The 12,934-nt window shown below is 61.7% G+C and overlaps 1 protein-coding gene across 3 annotated transcripts in view; it reads left to right on the top strand.

The window, feature by feature from the left end:
- Positions 1-416: 416 nt before the first annotated feature.
- The window catches only part of KSR2 (kinase suppressor of ras 2), a 54,854-nt gene continuing 42,336 nt past the window's right edge, over positions 417-12,934 (top strand). For all 3 annotated transcript variants that reach the window (XM_032199288.1, XM_032199290.1, XM_032199289.1), the window contains exons 1-4: positions 417-596; positions 6,145-6,285; positions 6,927-7,077; positions 10,904-11,408. In XM_032199288.1, the coding sequence (XP_032055179.1) occupies positions 417-596; positions 6,145-6,285; positions 6,927-7,077; positions 10,904-11,408 (977 nt within the window). The remainder of the gene's footprint in view (positions 597-6,144; positions 6,286-6,926; positions 7,078-10,903; positions 11,409-12,934) is intronic.

A 12,934-nucleotide genomic window follows, 5' to 3' on the forward strand; every position in this document is an offset into this window, starting at 1 on the left:
GCGCGGAGCGGCGCGCAGCGAGCGCGGCCCCGCGGTGCCGGGAGCGCGCCGCCCCCGCCCCCGCCCCGCCGCGCCCGGGGGGAGGCGGCCGCGGCGGCGCGCTGAGGGCTCGGTGGGCGCCGCGGGGCCGCGCTCGGGGCTTCGGGGGGGGGGGGGGGCGCGCCGCGGGGCCGCGCTCAGGGCTTCGGGGTTTGGGGGTGGGGGTGGGGGGGGGGGCGGGGGGGGGTGCGCGCCGCGGGGCCGCGATGCTGCGGGCGGCGGAGCGGGGCTGAGCTGTGGGGCGGGGGGGGGTGGGGGGGGCGGGGGCCGGGGAAGAGGGAGGGGGACGGGGGACGGGGGGGGGGGGGGGCCGAGCATCGGCGCGGAGGGGTGGGGTGGGGTCGGGGGGGGGGGGTGGGTGGGGGGCGCGGCGAGCGATGGATGAGGAAAACATGACGAGGAGCGAGGAGCAGCAGCAGCTGAGTTTGCAGAAGGCGCTGCAGCAGTGCGAGCTCGTCCAGAACATGATCGACATCAGCATCTCCAACCTGGAGGGGCTCCGCACCAAGTGCGCCGCCTCCAACGACCTCACGCAGAAGGAGATCCGCACCCTGGAGGTAGGGGCCCGGCGAGCATCCCCCCCCCCCCCCCACACACACCCTGCACCAGCAGCACCAAGCCCCCGGTCCTTCCCCTGCTCTGTTTTTCCTCCCCGTTCTCTGTCCCCCCCCCTCCATCCCCGCACCACCACCCCCGGGCATCGCAGCGGGGCTCCCCCGCGGCGCTGCGGTGCGGTGCGGGGTGCGGAGCCTTTGGGTGCGGAGCCTTTGGGTGCGGAGCCTTTTGGGTGCGGAGCCTTTTTTTTTTTTGGTGCGGAGCGGCCGAGTGAGGCTGCGCGCTCTGCAGGTGGCCCGAGGTGGGACCGGTGGGAGCCGAGCGCTGCTCGCCGGGAGCGGCCCCCGGCCTCCGCATCCCCCCTCCCCGCATCCCCCCGGCCCCCCCCGGCCTCCTCCGAGCTCCTTCCAGCAGCCCCCGGCCCGGCCGCAGCGCCCCGCAGCCTCCCGGCCCGCAGCCCTGCCTCCCGCATCCCCCCCGGCCTGGCCTCGGCACCCCCCCCAGATCCCCCTTTTTCCCCAAAAACCGCCTCCATCCCGGCGAGCAGCAGCCCCCTGCTCACCCGCAGCCTGCCCCCGGCTGCGGGAGGCCAGCATCCCCGCCAGCATCCCCACCAGCATCCCCCATCCCCACCAGCATCCTCTCCAGCATCCTCCATCCTCACCAGCATCCTCGCCCCCGGCTCCTCTGCCGCAGCCTCCGGCCTCCCCCGGAGGCACCCAGGGGGAAATCCTGCACGGCTCCGGTGGCCCTGCAGGGCAGAGGGGTCCCAGAATCTGCATCGGGGGGATCCCATCCCTCTCTGCGGTGAGAGGGGTTTAAAAGGGGTTTCTGCAGGCTGGAAGCATCCCGGCTCTCTGTACCCCACGCACAGGCCTTGGGGCCGGATCCTGCGCAGCCCCAAGGCCTCCCCCTGTGCAGGTGCAGCCCCTGGGAGCAGAGGAGGGGATTTATTTACTACAGCTGCTGATTTTCAGAGCTGGGGAAGCAGGGAGGCTGCGGCCGGGGGGATTTCGCTTGTTTTTTGTTTTTTTTTTGGCTGTTGCTTTCCATCCCGGTGCAGAACCGAAATATCGCAGCCGCTGAGCAGCTCTGAGGGCGCAGGGCCAGGCACCGCGGTGGCCGGGGCTGCGGTGCCACCTCCTCCCGTGGGGTGCTGCAGCTTCCTGGGGTGCTCTGCAGCAGGGGGATCCCCCCTGTGTGCCTCCCCGGTGGGCTCCGTGTCCCATATGTGTGCCATGGGGCGGGATGCGCTGCGCTCCCGGACCTCTCCAAGCCAGGCAGTGTCCCCAGCTGCCTCCTGGGGACAGCAAGCAGCAGTTTTGGGGCGTGCAGGAGGATTTGGATGATGCAGGACAGCGGGATTTCATCCTGCGTGGTCGCACCCACGTGGTCCCGCTCGGAGGCCCGGTGAGTGCCCAGTGTTCCTCCTGCTCCACGTGTGGGTTGGCACCACTCACGAGTTCCCACCTGCCTCTTGCGGACGGGACGGATGAAGATGATGGAGATGAAGAGCGTGGCGAAGCCATCCCCTGCAGGGATGCTGCGTCCCCACCTCCTGTGCGTGGACAACACAGGTTCGGAGGTGGCCGGGGGAAAACCCTGGGAGCTGCCCCCTAAATTCTGGGCACTGGCAGGGAGGTGTCTGCCCAGCACCAGCCCGCACCGAGGGACAGGAGCCCCAGGAACCCCAGCACCTCATTCCCTTCATCGCCCTGTCCTGAGCTCTGTTCTTCTACCCCTTGCACAGAAATCAGGCAATTTCCAGGAGGGCAGCGACAAGGGATGGATCCGGGGCCAGGTTCCCAGTTTGGGCACGTTGGCGTGGGTCCAGCCTGGCTCTGGGGACCCCAGGGACCCCGGCCACGTTGTCCTGGGTTTCCACCAGCGTAAGCAGGAGCCGAGCGTGGCCCTGAGCCGCCGCCACCGCCGCGTCCCAAGGACGTGACGCAGGTGCGGAGGCACCGCTCGGCGCTGCTTCCCTTCCAACACAGCTGCAACAACGCAGGGGCGAAGCCACCGCCGTATTTTTTGCCAAATCCTGGTTTTGGGGCATTCAGAGCAGTGATTCTGCTCGTTTATTTTGAATAATTTTGGGGTACACGCGAGTGCCCATCTTCCCTGCGCCGTGGTTGCGCGGGGAGCCGGTAACTCCCCGGGATGCAGCGTCCCTCCTGGATGGGTACCGGTGCCCGTGGCCTGGGCTTGGTGGCAGCGCTTGGTGCCAGGAGGTTTTTAGGTCCTGCCTGCACCCTGGGACAGGCTCCAGCCAAAACCAAGGCAGTGGCTGCAACCAAAATGCTGCCCAACGCTGCACTGCACACACCTGGGTCCGAGCAGCATCAGAGCAGGGAGCGCTGGCTGGGAGTGAGCGGCTCTGTTCCCCTTCCCGAGCTTGGCACTCTGGCTTTGCACCCTTATATTTGGGTTTTGGGGTGCTGCAGGGCCATGGCGTGAGCTGGAGCTCATGGGATCTGTCTGAAAGGGTCTGGCCCTGGTGCTGATTGATGCAAATCGTTGTGTTTGGGTTTAATGCCCCGCCGTGGTGTTTGAGTGGGGGAGAGCATCGTCCCCGTGGAGAGGGGATGCTGCGGGGTGGGCGAAGCTTGGGCGTTCAACGATTTGAGCCAACAGCAAAGGAGAGAGGGCAAAAATAAACCAGGGGAGAGGAAGAACAAGTGTTTGGCTTCACAGGGAAGTTTTGCTCAAGTGACCACAAAGTGGCTGGGTGCTGGGGGCAGAAATCCTGCTGGTGCTCGGAGCGTTTGAAGCCCGATGCGTCCCATCTCGGAGCAGATGCCAAGACCCCTTTTGCCATTAATTTAACCCCGGTGCACCGAGCTGGAGCAGGGCTCAGCTCTGTGCACTGCTTGGGGGTTTGTTGGTGGGAACTCAGGGCAGCTCGGGTTTATTCATGGGAGAGCCCCAGGGAGCGTTTAGCAGTGCTGGAAATAAATGAGGCGCAGAGCCCGAGGTGGCGTGCAAACCTAGCAGGGCTCCAAAGAGCCTGGAGAGGGAAAGCTCTTGGCAAACACCCAGTGGCAAGGTGTTCCCCGGCACGTCTGCAGTAACAAGCCCTTGGGGGAATTGGGGAGGAGCCATTCGGTTTGGGACAGTGTCTGCTCCCTGCTGCCAGGCACCAGGAGAGCGAGGGTCCCAGTTCCTATCCTGTGGGAGCCTTCTCCCATCGGGCTGCAGCTGCCTCGTCCCAGAGCCTCTGAATTTGGAAGCATTTTCCCCGCCGAGCCCTGCGTGTGTCCAAAACGCGTGCGCTCCAGGGGCATGGTGACGTTTGGCACGGCCAGACCCCACAGGGAGGGGATCGACATTGACCTCGTGCTCCTGCAGGTGGATTTTCTGCCACCTTTCCCAGCCCCCAGGCGGGGCCAGGGCCACCTCTGTCCCCAATGCTGAGCCGCCCTCCCTCTGGGTGCTGGCACCCGCTGGGTGCCTTCGCTCCTCATGTTTTGGGGTGATGCCGTAGGGGAAACCCCAAAAGGGCTGGAAGTCCCCAGTGCAGCTCAGGGAGGCTCTGCGAGCAGCAGAGGTGGTCGCAGCCTGGCTGCTGTCACCCAGGGTCCCAAGGGAGTGACATGAGTGGGGACACCGCTGCTGCCAGCCCTGCTTTTGGGTCCTGCTGCAGCAGGAGAGGCGGCCAGCGGGCACGTACAGCCCCCACGCGGGTACGCACGTATATATAAAATGCACACAAATAAAATGCACGTGGATAGGTACAGCTACATGCAAGCACCATATATACACCCATATTTTCCCATCTGCCAGGTGCTCACGGGGCATTACAGGCTCTGGTGTCCCCCAACAGCAAACACCACCTGGGGCTCGCACCCCGCGGCTAGCAGCACCCCAACACTTGTCCCCGGGTGCCCTCCTCGCCCAGCTTCCCCTTCCACAGATGGGCAAAACGAGGCACAGGAAGACTGGAGGGGGCCACACAGCACCAGGATTGCAAGGCAGGATCTGTTTAGCACCTCCCTGCCTGGCAGGGCGCGGGGATGGCCGAGCTGTGGCTTGGTGGCACCGGGAGCGAGAGGCGAGCGTGGCGTGCTGTCCCTTCCAGCCACTTCCCTTCCCATACCAGCTCGCCAACACGAGAAGCGCTTTTGGACACCTGGGATGCGGCACGGAGGTGTGCTGAGCTTGTTTGCCCATGTGGAAATCCCCATGGGATGCTCCTGCAGCATCTGCATGTGCCTGGGGCACGGGGTACCACCTGCGCCCTCGTTTGCGCTAACGAAGGTGCCTCTGCTCTCTCTCTAGGGGCAGGTGGTGCTAATTTCCCCTACCCGGAGCTTGAAATAAAAGCGTGCCTGCAGGAGAGCTGTAGCTTTATGCTGTTTTATGTGGGAGCCTCACCCCAGCCTTTCCCCGTGTGCCTTTGAGCCCTCCTGTAGGCTCAGGGCAGCTTTGGGGTGTGCCTCTGTGCCCCCAAACTGCTTGAGCCCCACTGAGGGAGGGGAAAAAGGGGCAGGGTGCTCCCCAAACCCTTCATGCTCCCTGCTAGGAGAGCAGTTTTGTTAAAAAGCCACCCCGGGGGACCCAAAGGTGATGGCTCCAGCTCCTCAGGGCAATGGTGAGCCCTGGCAGGACTCTGTACAGCTTTCCCTATGATTCTTGGTGACCTCTCCATGGCTTTGCTTCAGACATTAATTTTTGGTGATGAAGCCTCATTTTTGGGGCTGTCAGACCCCTTGGGCTTTGGCACTCGGTGCGCCCTGGCACAGGGGGCTGGGGAAGGAGGGCGATGGCTGGGTCCCTGCAGGGTCCCAAATTTTGCTTTTTCCCCCCAGCTGTTGCCCAGAATCCCTCCCCAGCGCCGGGGCTCCCTCTGTTCCAGGCCGTTGCGATGTTTTGCTCTCAGCTCATCTATTTTTGGGGTGGCGAGGCCGCGTTTGCGGGCGCTGGGCAGGGGCACAGCACCATCTAGCGCTGCCGGCGGCCGGGAATCTCCCAGCTGGAGAGCAGGAGGGGGAAATCCCAGCAGGTTTCCAGCGAGCAGGGCTCTGCTCCACATCTCCGAGAAACCAGGCCAGTCGCTCAGAGGCTTTATTTTGGGAGCTGTCAGCCTGCGCTCGCGCACACGGCGGTGGCTTCGTCCCTGTCCTGGGAGAGCTGTGGGGATGCTTGGCTGGGCAAAGGGGTCCCGGTGGCTGTGGGGTGTGCAATGGGGTGGGAGGAAGGGGCTGATGGGGCTGGGTTTTTGTAGGAACAGGGAGTGAATGCTCAGACCCAGCGATGCTCCAAAATGTGGGGTGCTTTGGGTGGTCTCTGCGCCAGGGTTGGGTACGGCGGAGGGGAGCGCATCTTTTGGGTGGTGGGTGGGCAGTGTGGGAGAAGGGATGTCCCTGTCCCTCCTGTCCCCTCGCCCCCTGCAATGGGGTCTCCAGGGGTGAGGGCTGGCAGCCTGCAGAGCGGAGACATGCAGGGTTGGGGAAAAAGGAGCTGGGAAAGGTGGGAAACGGCCCCCTTGGAGACCCAGCTTGGGGAGGGGGAGGAAAAAAGCTTCCACGGGGCTTTCCCCTCCTCTTCCAGAGCAAGCTGGTCAAGTACTTCAGCCGGCAGCTCTCCTGCAAGAGGAAGGTGGCGTTGCAGGAGCGCAATGCCAAGCTGGAAGGCTTCCCCCAGCTCCTGCACTGGTTCCGCATCGTCGACATCCGCAAGGAGGTGATGGAGGTGAGGCACAGGCACAGAGTGCATGGCTGGGAGTCTTGCTGTGGGATCCTCGAGTGAAGTTTGGCAAGAGGGCAGCGTTTCCCAGGGTGGAAAATGTCTTGGAGCAATATTTTTTGGGCCACGGGACCCCTGTAGCAGGTTGGGGTTGGTGGTAGAGAACGGGGTGGGGAGGCAGGGGGACCAAATTCCTTCTCTGCATGGGAAGGTGCTGCGAGGGAGGTGCTGGCTGGGTCTCCCCGTGGCTGTCCCTTGAAGCTGGGGACATCTCCCTGCTGCTTCTTGTGAAGGATGCACACACCAGGTCCCCCAAAAAAGTTTTGGCCATGCCCGGGGGCCCTGCAGGCTATGGGTGCAGCTGGAGGCTGGCACCCCGATGCGCTCAGAGGAAGCTGGGGGTGATGGGGCAGGATTTGGTGGCAAACCCCAATGTCCTGGTGCTGAGCGGGGTCTGGACATGTGTGAGACCATCCTGAGGCTCAAGCTGTAGCATCTCCCATGCATATAGGACAGAGGGAAACTCCAAATCCCCAGGAACAGGGTCTGGCTTCTTCCCTGTGCGCCCCAAGGCGCTGACTTATCAACAGATGCCCCAGGACGTTTTTTTTTTTCCCCCCTTTTTTTTTTTTCCTCACTCCTGGCAGGAAATAGCCCCCGGGCAGCTGAGCCTGGAGGAGCTGCTGGAGATGACCGACGACCAGGTCTGTGAGACCGTGGAGAAATTTGGGGCCAACAGCGAGGAGTGCGCCCGCCTCAACGCCTCCCTGTCCTGCCTGCGCAGCGTCCACAAGTCCGGTGAGTCGGCTCCTTGCCCCGTGCTCGTGTCCTGGGGGCACCGCTCGGGTTTGTGATCCTAAATAGGGCCGGGAGCCCCCGTTTGTGCCCCCAAATCTGTGCGCCAGCAGCGGGCATCACCCGCATCCTCGTGGGGGCTGCTGGAGAGGGAGGCTGAGACCCCCCCAGGCTCTCCGCAGCGCCCCTGCTCCAAGCAGGGTTATTTTATTTTTATTTTTATTTTAATTTTTGGGGGGGTTTGGGGAGGGTTTGAACGCTGCCCCCCCCCCAACAGCAGCAGCCAGCCGGGGTGCGAGGCCGGCGGGTGCCCGGGCGGTGGCAGCAGAGCTCCGCGGGAGGCGCTGAGCATCCTCGGGGCTGGCAGCCGGCTGCAGGCAGGGTGCAGGTGGGATGTGTCTGTCCGTCCATCCGTCTGTCCCGGGGGGGTTTGGAGCCCCCCAGGCCCCCCTCCGCAGCTGCTCCCACCCCCCCGGTGCATCATTTCGTAAGGCATCCCGGGGGGATGAACCCGGTCTGCACAGCCCCCCCACTGCGCTCCCCAAATCCGGCTCCCGCCTCTCCTCCTGCTCTCTTCCCTTTGGCATCTTCACCAAATCTCTCCAATATTCCTATAATCTCTCCAATAATCCCTGTCTGCTGAGGGAATTCCCCTCTGGGAAATGCACGTGAGCATTCAGAACCCCCCGCTGCATCATCCAGTGGATGGCACAAGCCAGGTCCGATGGCCCTGATTTTTTGGCAGGTCCCAGGTTTTGTCCCCAGGCAGCGTTTTTGTCCCCCAGCCCATCCAAAGAGGGAAGAAGGGAAGGGGCTACCACCAAAAATCTGTGGGTTTTACCCCTGTCTGGGTGTAAAACCCAACAGGGAGGGAAACAGAGCGCTCAGCAGCATCAAGCCCCACGCTCTGGGGTTTTGGGACCGGGTCCCTTGGTAGCCAAGGGGCTGGGGGCCAGTGGGTGAAAGTGGTGCTGAGCTCTCAGCTCTCTGTGTCTGTCTTAGCTCCGAGCAAAGCCAGGGACAGGGACAGGGACTGGAAATATAATTAGCAGGCAAGTCGCTGCCTCTTTAAAACATCATGTAATTTCTTTGCGAGTGCGCCGGTGGTCGATTTGGAGGAGCCGAGATTAGTATTAATAAAGCAGGAATAAGGCACGGTATTAACCTTTTCCATCAATCTCTATTTATTGAGTTGTTAATTAGAGACAGCTAATTTCCCAGGCCAATTCTCTGTGGGCATGGGGGCTGGGGAAGGAGGGAGGGAGGAAGCAGGTCGCTGGTCGAGTGCTGGAATCGCGACGGGGTTTGGTAACGGGGACCCTTTGGGCAGCTCCACACGTGTTGGAAAAACCCCTGGAAAAGCTCACAGGCCACGGGAGTTACTGTACTGAATACAGCGAGCAGCAACCCTATATTAAACCCCGGCTTTATCGTGTTAACAAGCCCGTATTGGATTTTTCTCTGCTGCGAAGCCGCGCGCTGGCAGCAGGATTTTATTAGCAGCCGAGGCGTCGCGCTCGGGCTCGGAGCAGGATTAATTTAATATTAAGTAAGAGCCCAGCGGTGCCCCCGTGGCTCGAGGAGCTGGTGGCGTGTGGCAGGGAGGTGATTGATGGTCCTACAGGGAAAAATGATCCCGTGCTGGGCATCCGTGGGTCCCGCTGGCCTCGGGAAGCAGGGTCAGGCAGGGACAGATCGGGTTGGGGATGGGGAAGGGGCCGTGGGGATCGGTCCAAAATTCTGCCTGAAACCTGCTGCTTGCGGGGGAAGCTTTGGCTTGAAGAGTGCAGCTTGTAAAAATAAATAAATCAGGTGCAGAGAGGAGAAGGGGGTGTGAAAGCGGTGAGCATCCTTGTTTTGGGGCAAAGCCAAGGGCTGCCCCCTTGGAAAGCTGCAGCATCCACGGTGTGGGTGTGCAGAGCTGGTCCCTGCAGTGGGACCATGGGGGTGGCACTGGGATGCAGAGTTCTGTGGGTTTTGGCTTCCCATTTGGTCATGGGACTGCTGATTTGGGGCAGGGAAAAGGGCAGGGTGAGGGCTTTGGGGACAGCTCTGTCCCTCAGGAAGAATTATTCCCTGGGTCTTGCATTGCCACAGGAGGATCCTGTGGGGTCTGAGGGCAGAGCACAAGGGTGTGGGGTGCAGTGAGCGTGCACGGGGCTGGCTGTGTCTGCCCCACATGAGCCTCTCCGCTCACCTGCAGCCCGTGCCTTCCTTGGGATGCCTGGCACCGTGTGATAGGGACAGAGGTGGGGACAGAAAACCCCTCGCTAGGTGGGCTCGTGCATCCAGAACATCCCAAAGGGGATGCTCGGCTGCTGGCTGGTGCTGCACTTATGGGGTCTGAGTAAACATCTCGGTGCTGTTTGCCATGGGGTGAGGAGACTGGCGGGGACATATGGGGAGGAAAAATGTGATTTTTGTGCTCACTGATATCCCACGTGGAACCCCCATCGGGCAGAGTGGCGATAACACCCGAGGGAGCCCCCGGAGCAAGTGGGGTTCCTCGGAGGAACCAGGAGGGCTTTACGCACTCTGCAGGAATAAGGGCTCGGGGATTTTGGTATTTTTGCCTCTGAAGCATGCTCTCGGTTGAGCCGTATCTTGTCGAGCAGCGTGCTTGGTACCTGCGGTGTGTGTGGAAGCCACTGTTGAAAATACCCTTCCTGAGCTGATCCGTGGTATTTTTAGCCCTGACGCACCCAAAAAATGGCTATTTTTGCTCTCGGGAGCATCAGCTGTGCTCCGACACAGGCAGCCAGCGAGAGAAAGGGCAGCCGGAGCTGGGGGGGACGCAGGAGCGGGACCCCAGGTCGGCTTCCTTTCTCCTTCCTTAATTACCGCTAATTGCTGCTGCGGGTCGGAGGTGGCGGTGCAGGGCTGCAGCATCCGGGCAGCGCTGAGTTATGTAAATCTATGCACGCGGAGCAGCCAATGGGGGGCTCCCTGATTTGCACTCATGCATGCAGGCTTGCACATCGCCGTGTTGCAGGATGTTTAATGGGGGCGGGGGGGGTCAGGAGCTCGCAGGAGGATTAACTCCAAGGCGTTGCACCCCCAGGGATCTTGCAGTTCCTCCGGCTTTTGGTGCACGCCATCCTGAGGGGCTGCAGGGTGAGGCTTTCCTATAGGATTGCCACTTTTGCTGGCTTTATTTTCTGCTTCAGGAGGACAATTCAAAAAAAAAAACAACAACAAAAAAAAAAACCACCAAACCTCCTCAGCCCCTTTTCCCCTGGAGCTTTATCAATCTAATCCCAAAGCTTTCCATTCAAAAGCCTGCTCCTCTTTTATTTTTCATCCTCACGAGCTCGAAATAAAACATCCACCCCTTGAAAAGGCACGGGTAGATAACAGGACAGGCAATTAATAACCGAAAAAGGGATGGGGGAAGGAGCCTTTTTAAAATAAAGCGATTACATTTTTTATGCTGGTTTTCTTAGAGGTGGCGATCAAAAGAAGTCGGGGCGGGGAGCTTGCATCCGCTCCATCATGTTGGCGCTCTGAAGTCGGCGCCGACAGGTCTTTACTCATCTCTGCACCGGTGCAGACTAATAATTAGGAGCTGAGAGGAGCCACAGTTAATATTTTTTTTTGTATTTTTCCCCCCTTTCTGTAAATTGAGTGAATGGGAAGGGGTGGTAGCGCTGCGATGGGTCCCCCATCCCCAGCGGTGCTTTGGGGTGGTGGCACTCGGTGCTTGGGGGATGCACCCAGATCCCCCCTTGTCCCCAAGGACTTGGGGTGCGTTTTGTCCCACCAGGATGGGGAGGGGGTTCTGGGTGTCACAGCGCATCCCCTGCATGGCCGTGTGTGTGCTCTGTCGCAGGCGGCAGCCTCTCCAAGCAGGATTGGACCATCCAGTGGCCCACGGCGGAGCCGGGGAAGGAGAACCAGCCGGGCTGCCCACCAGAGCCCGTCCAGTGGATCCGCACGCACCTCTCGCAGAGCCCCAAGCCCCCTCCCAAGTGCGCGCAGCACCACTGCCACGCCGGCTCGTCCCACGGCCCCCTCTACACCCACGTGGACCGCCTGACCGTGGAGGGCCACCCGGGGCTGTGCCCGCCCGTGGAATCCGGCCACCGCTCCCTGCCGCCCTCCCCGCGCCAGCGGCACGCGGCTCACACCCCGCCGCGCACCCCCAACATCGTGACCACCATGACGCCCCCCGGCACGCCGCCCCTGCGGCGCAGGAACAAGCTGAAGCCCCCCGGGACGCCGCCGCCGGCGTCGCGCAAGCTCATCCATCTCCTGCCCGGCTTCACCGCCCTGCACCGCAGCAAATCGCACGAGTTCCAGCTGGGGCACCGCGTGGACGAGGCGCACACCCCCAAGTAAGCGGGTGTCACGGGGGAGCGGGGCTGGGGGGTGGCCCCGTGCCGTGCGAAAAAGCAGCCTGGGTCTTAAAATGTTGGGATTTGGGGTGCTCCTGGTTGGGTGTCCCATCGAGGCAGGGTTTGGAGCACGAGGTTGGGGAACGCTTTGTGGACGCAGCACGTGGTGGGGATGGATTTGCTGAGCGGGGTGCTGTGTGCCAGCTCTCGTGGGGCAGCTGGGGAGCACCCAGGGGCTGCAGGGGTGAAGCTCCCCCGTGCCACTGGATGGCTCTGGGTGCTGTGGGGTTCTGCTCTGCAGTGTGGGATCTGTCAGAGCTGCTCATGGCTGCGAGAGAGAAATGGGAAAAATCCTCGTTTGGCCGAGATGTGCACGCTTTCCACACCCCTTCCTATCACCCTCCCCAGGGCCTTTTCCATGTTTCCATGCCCGGCGCTGTCGCAGCACCAGCTCCGGCTCCCTCCTGCTCTGCGCCTCGGTGCCTGCAGAGGCTGCTGCAGTGCAGGGAACGGGGCCGGCCCCGCGCTCCTTCCCTGGCCCTTTGGGGACTTCTGGTGGCCGTGCCCAAACCCCACTGCTCTGTGCCATAAAGGGCACCGTGGGCTGCTCGGTTTTTTTGGGGGGGAGAGCCCTGCGCCTTCTCCCCAAGAAGAAGCTGCTCTGGAGAGCAGCATGCCGCCCATATTAGTTGTGGGATTTCAGCCTCTAACCTGGGGTCTGTCCTCAGTGAGTAGGGCCAGGACATGACCCACAGCACCTGGGGGAGCAGTGGGGCTGCCTCTGTTCCCCCAAATCACTTAATATCCAGCGTGGTCATTGCACGCCCCAGGTCATGGTGACACGGCTTTGGGGTGAGGTTGGACACGTGTACGGGCCAAAAGCCCTCCAGCTGCTGCTGCTCCCCCATTTCCCACAGGATGCCTCGATTTCCTTGCGTGAGCCAAGAGGGAAGAGCAGGCGATGGGTGCAAGGAAATCAGAAATGTTTTTTGCATGGGTTTTGATGTCCCCATCCCCGTGATGTCCCCGTCCCTGCTGCCCTCACCGGTCCCTGCCTGGCCTCTCTGGTGTCCCCTGCCCGCTGCCACCCCGGTGATGTGACTTTAATTCCCAGCCCCTGGCCACCAGCCGCAGCCCAGGGGGATTATTAAACTCAATTAATAGAGGAAAGGGACCAAGTGTTAATAGGGCTCTGTAGTGCTGGTGTCCAATGGGGGGCTCATCGTGTCGGTGCGGAAGGACCCGGGCTCCCCAAAGCTGCTCGGAGAGCTGGGGAGGTTAATTTTCTCTAATGGCACTTAATGATTTTCAGGATGCAACCAGTAAATCCTGCTTTCTAATCCCATTAGCGTTTGAGGATAGCAATTAGCGCATTAAAGAGGCAGCTTCTTTCTTTTTTCACCCTTTCCTCTAGCAGAGGAGCGCCGAAGTTGGAGCCGTTTTGTACCCTGGGTGCAATGGATGCTGTTTTACTGACCCAGGGCAAGAAGTGGCTTTTTTGGGGGTCTTTTATCAGTCAATTTTTA

Source organism: Aythya fuligula, chromosome 17 (assembly GCF_009819795.1).
Source record: "Aythya fuligula isolate bAytFul2 chromosome 17, bAytFul2.pri, whole genome shotgun sequence".
Classification (NCBI taxonomy): Eukaryota; Metazoa; Chordata; class Aves; order Anseriformes; family Anatidae; genus Aythya; species Aythya fuligula.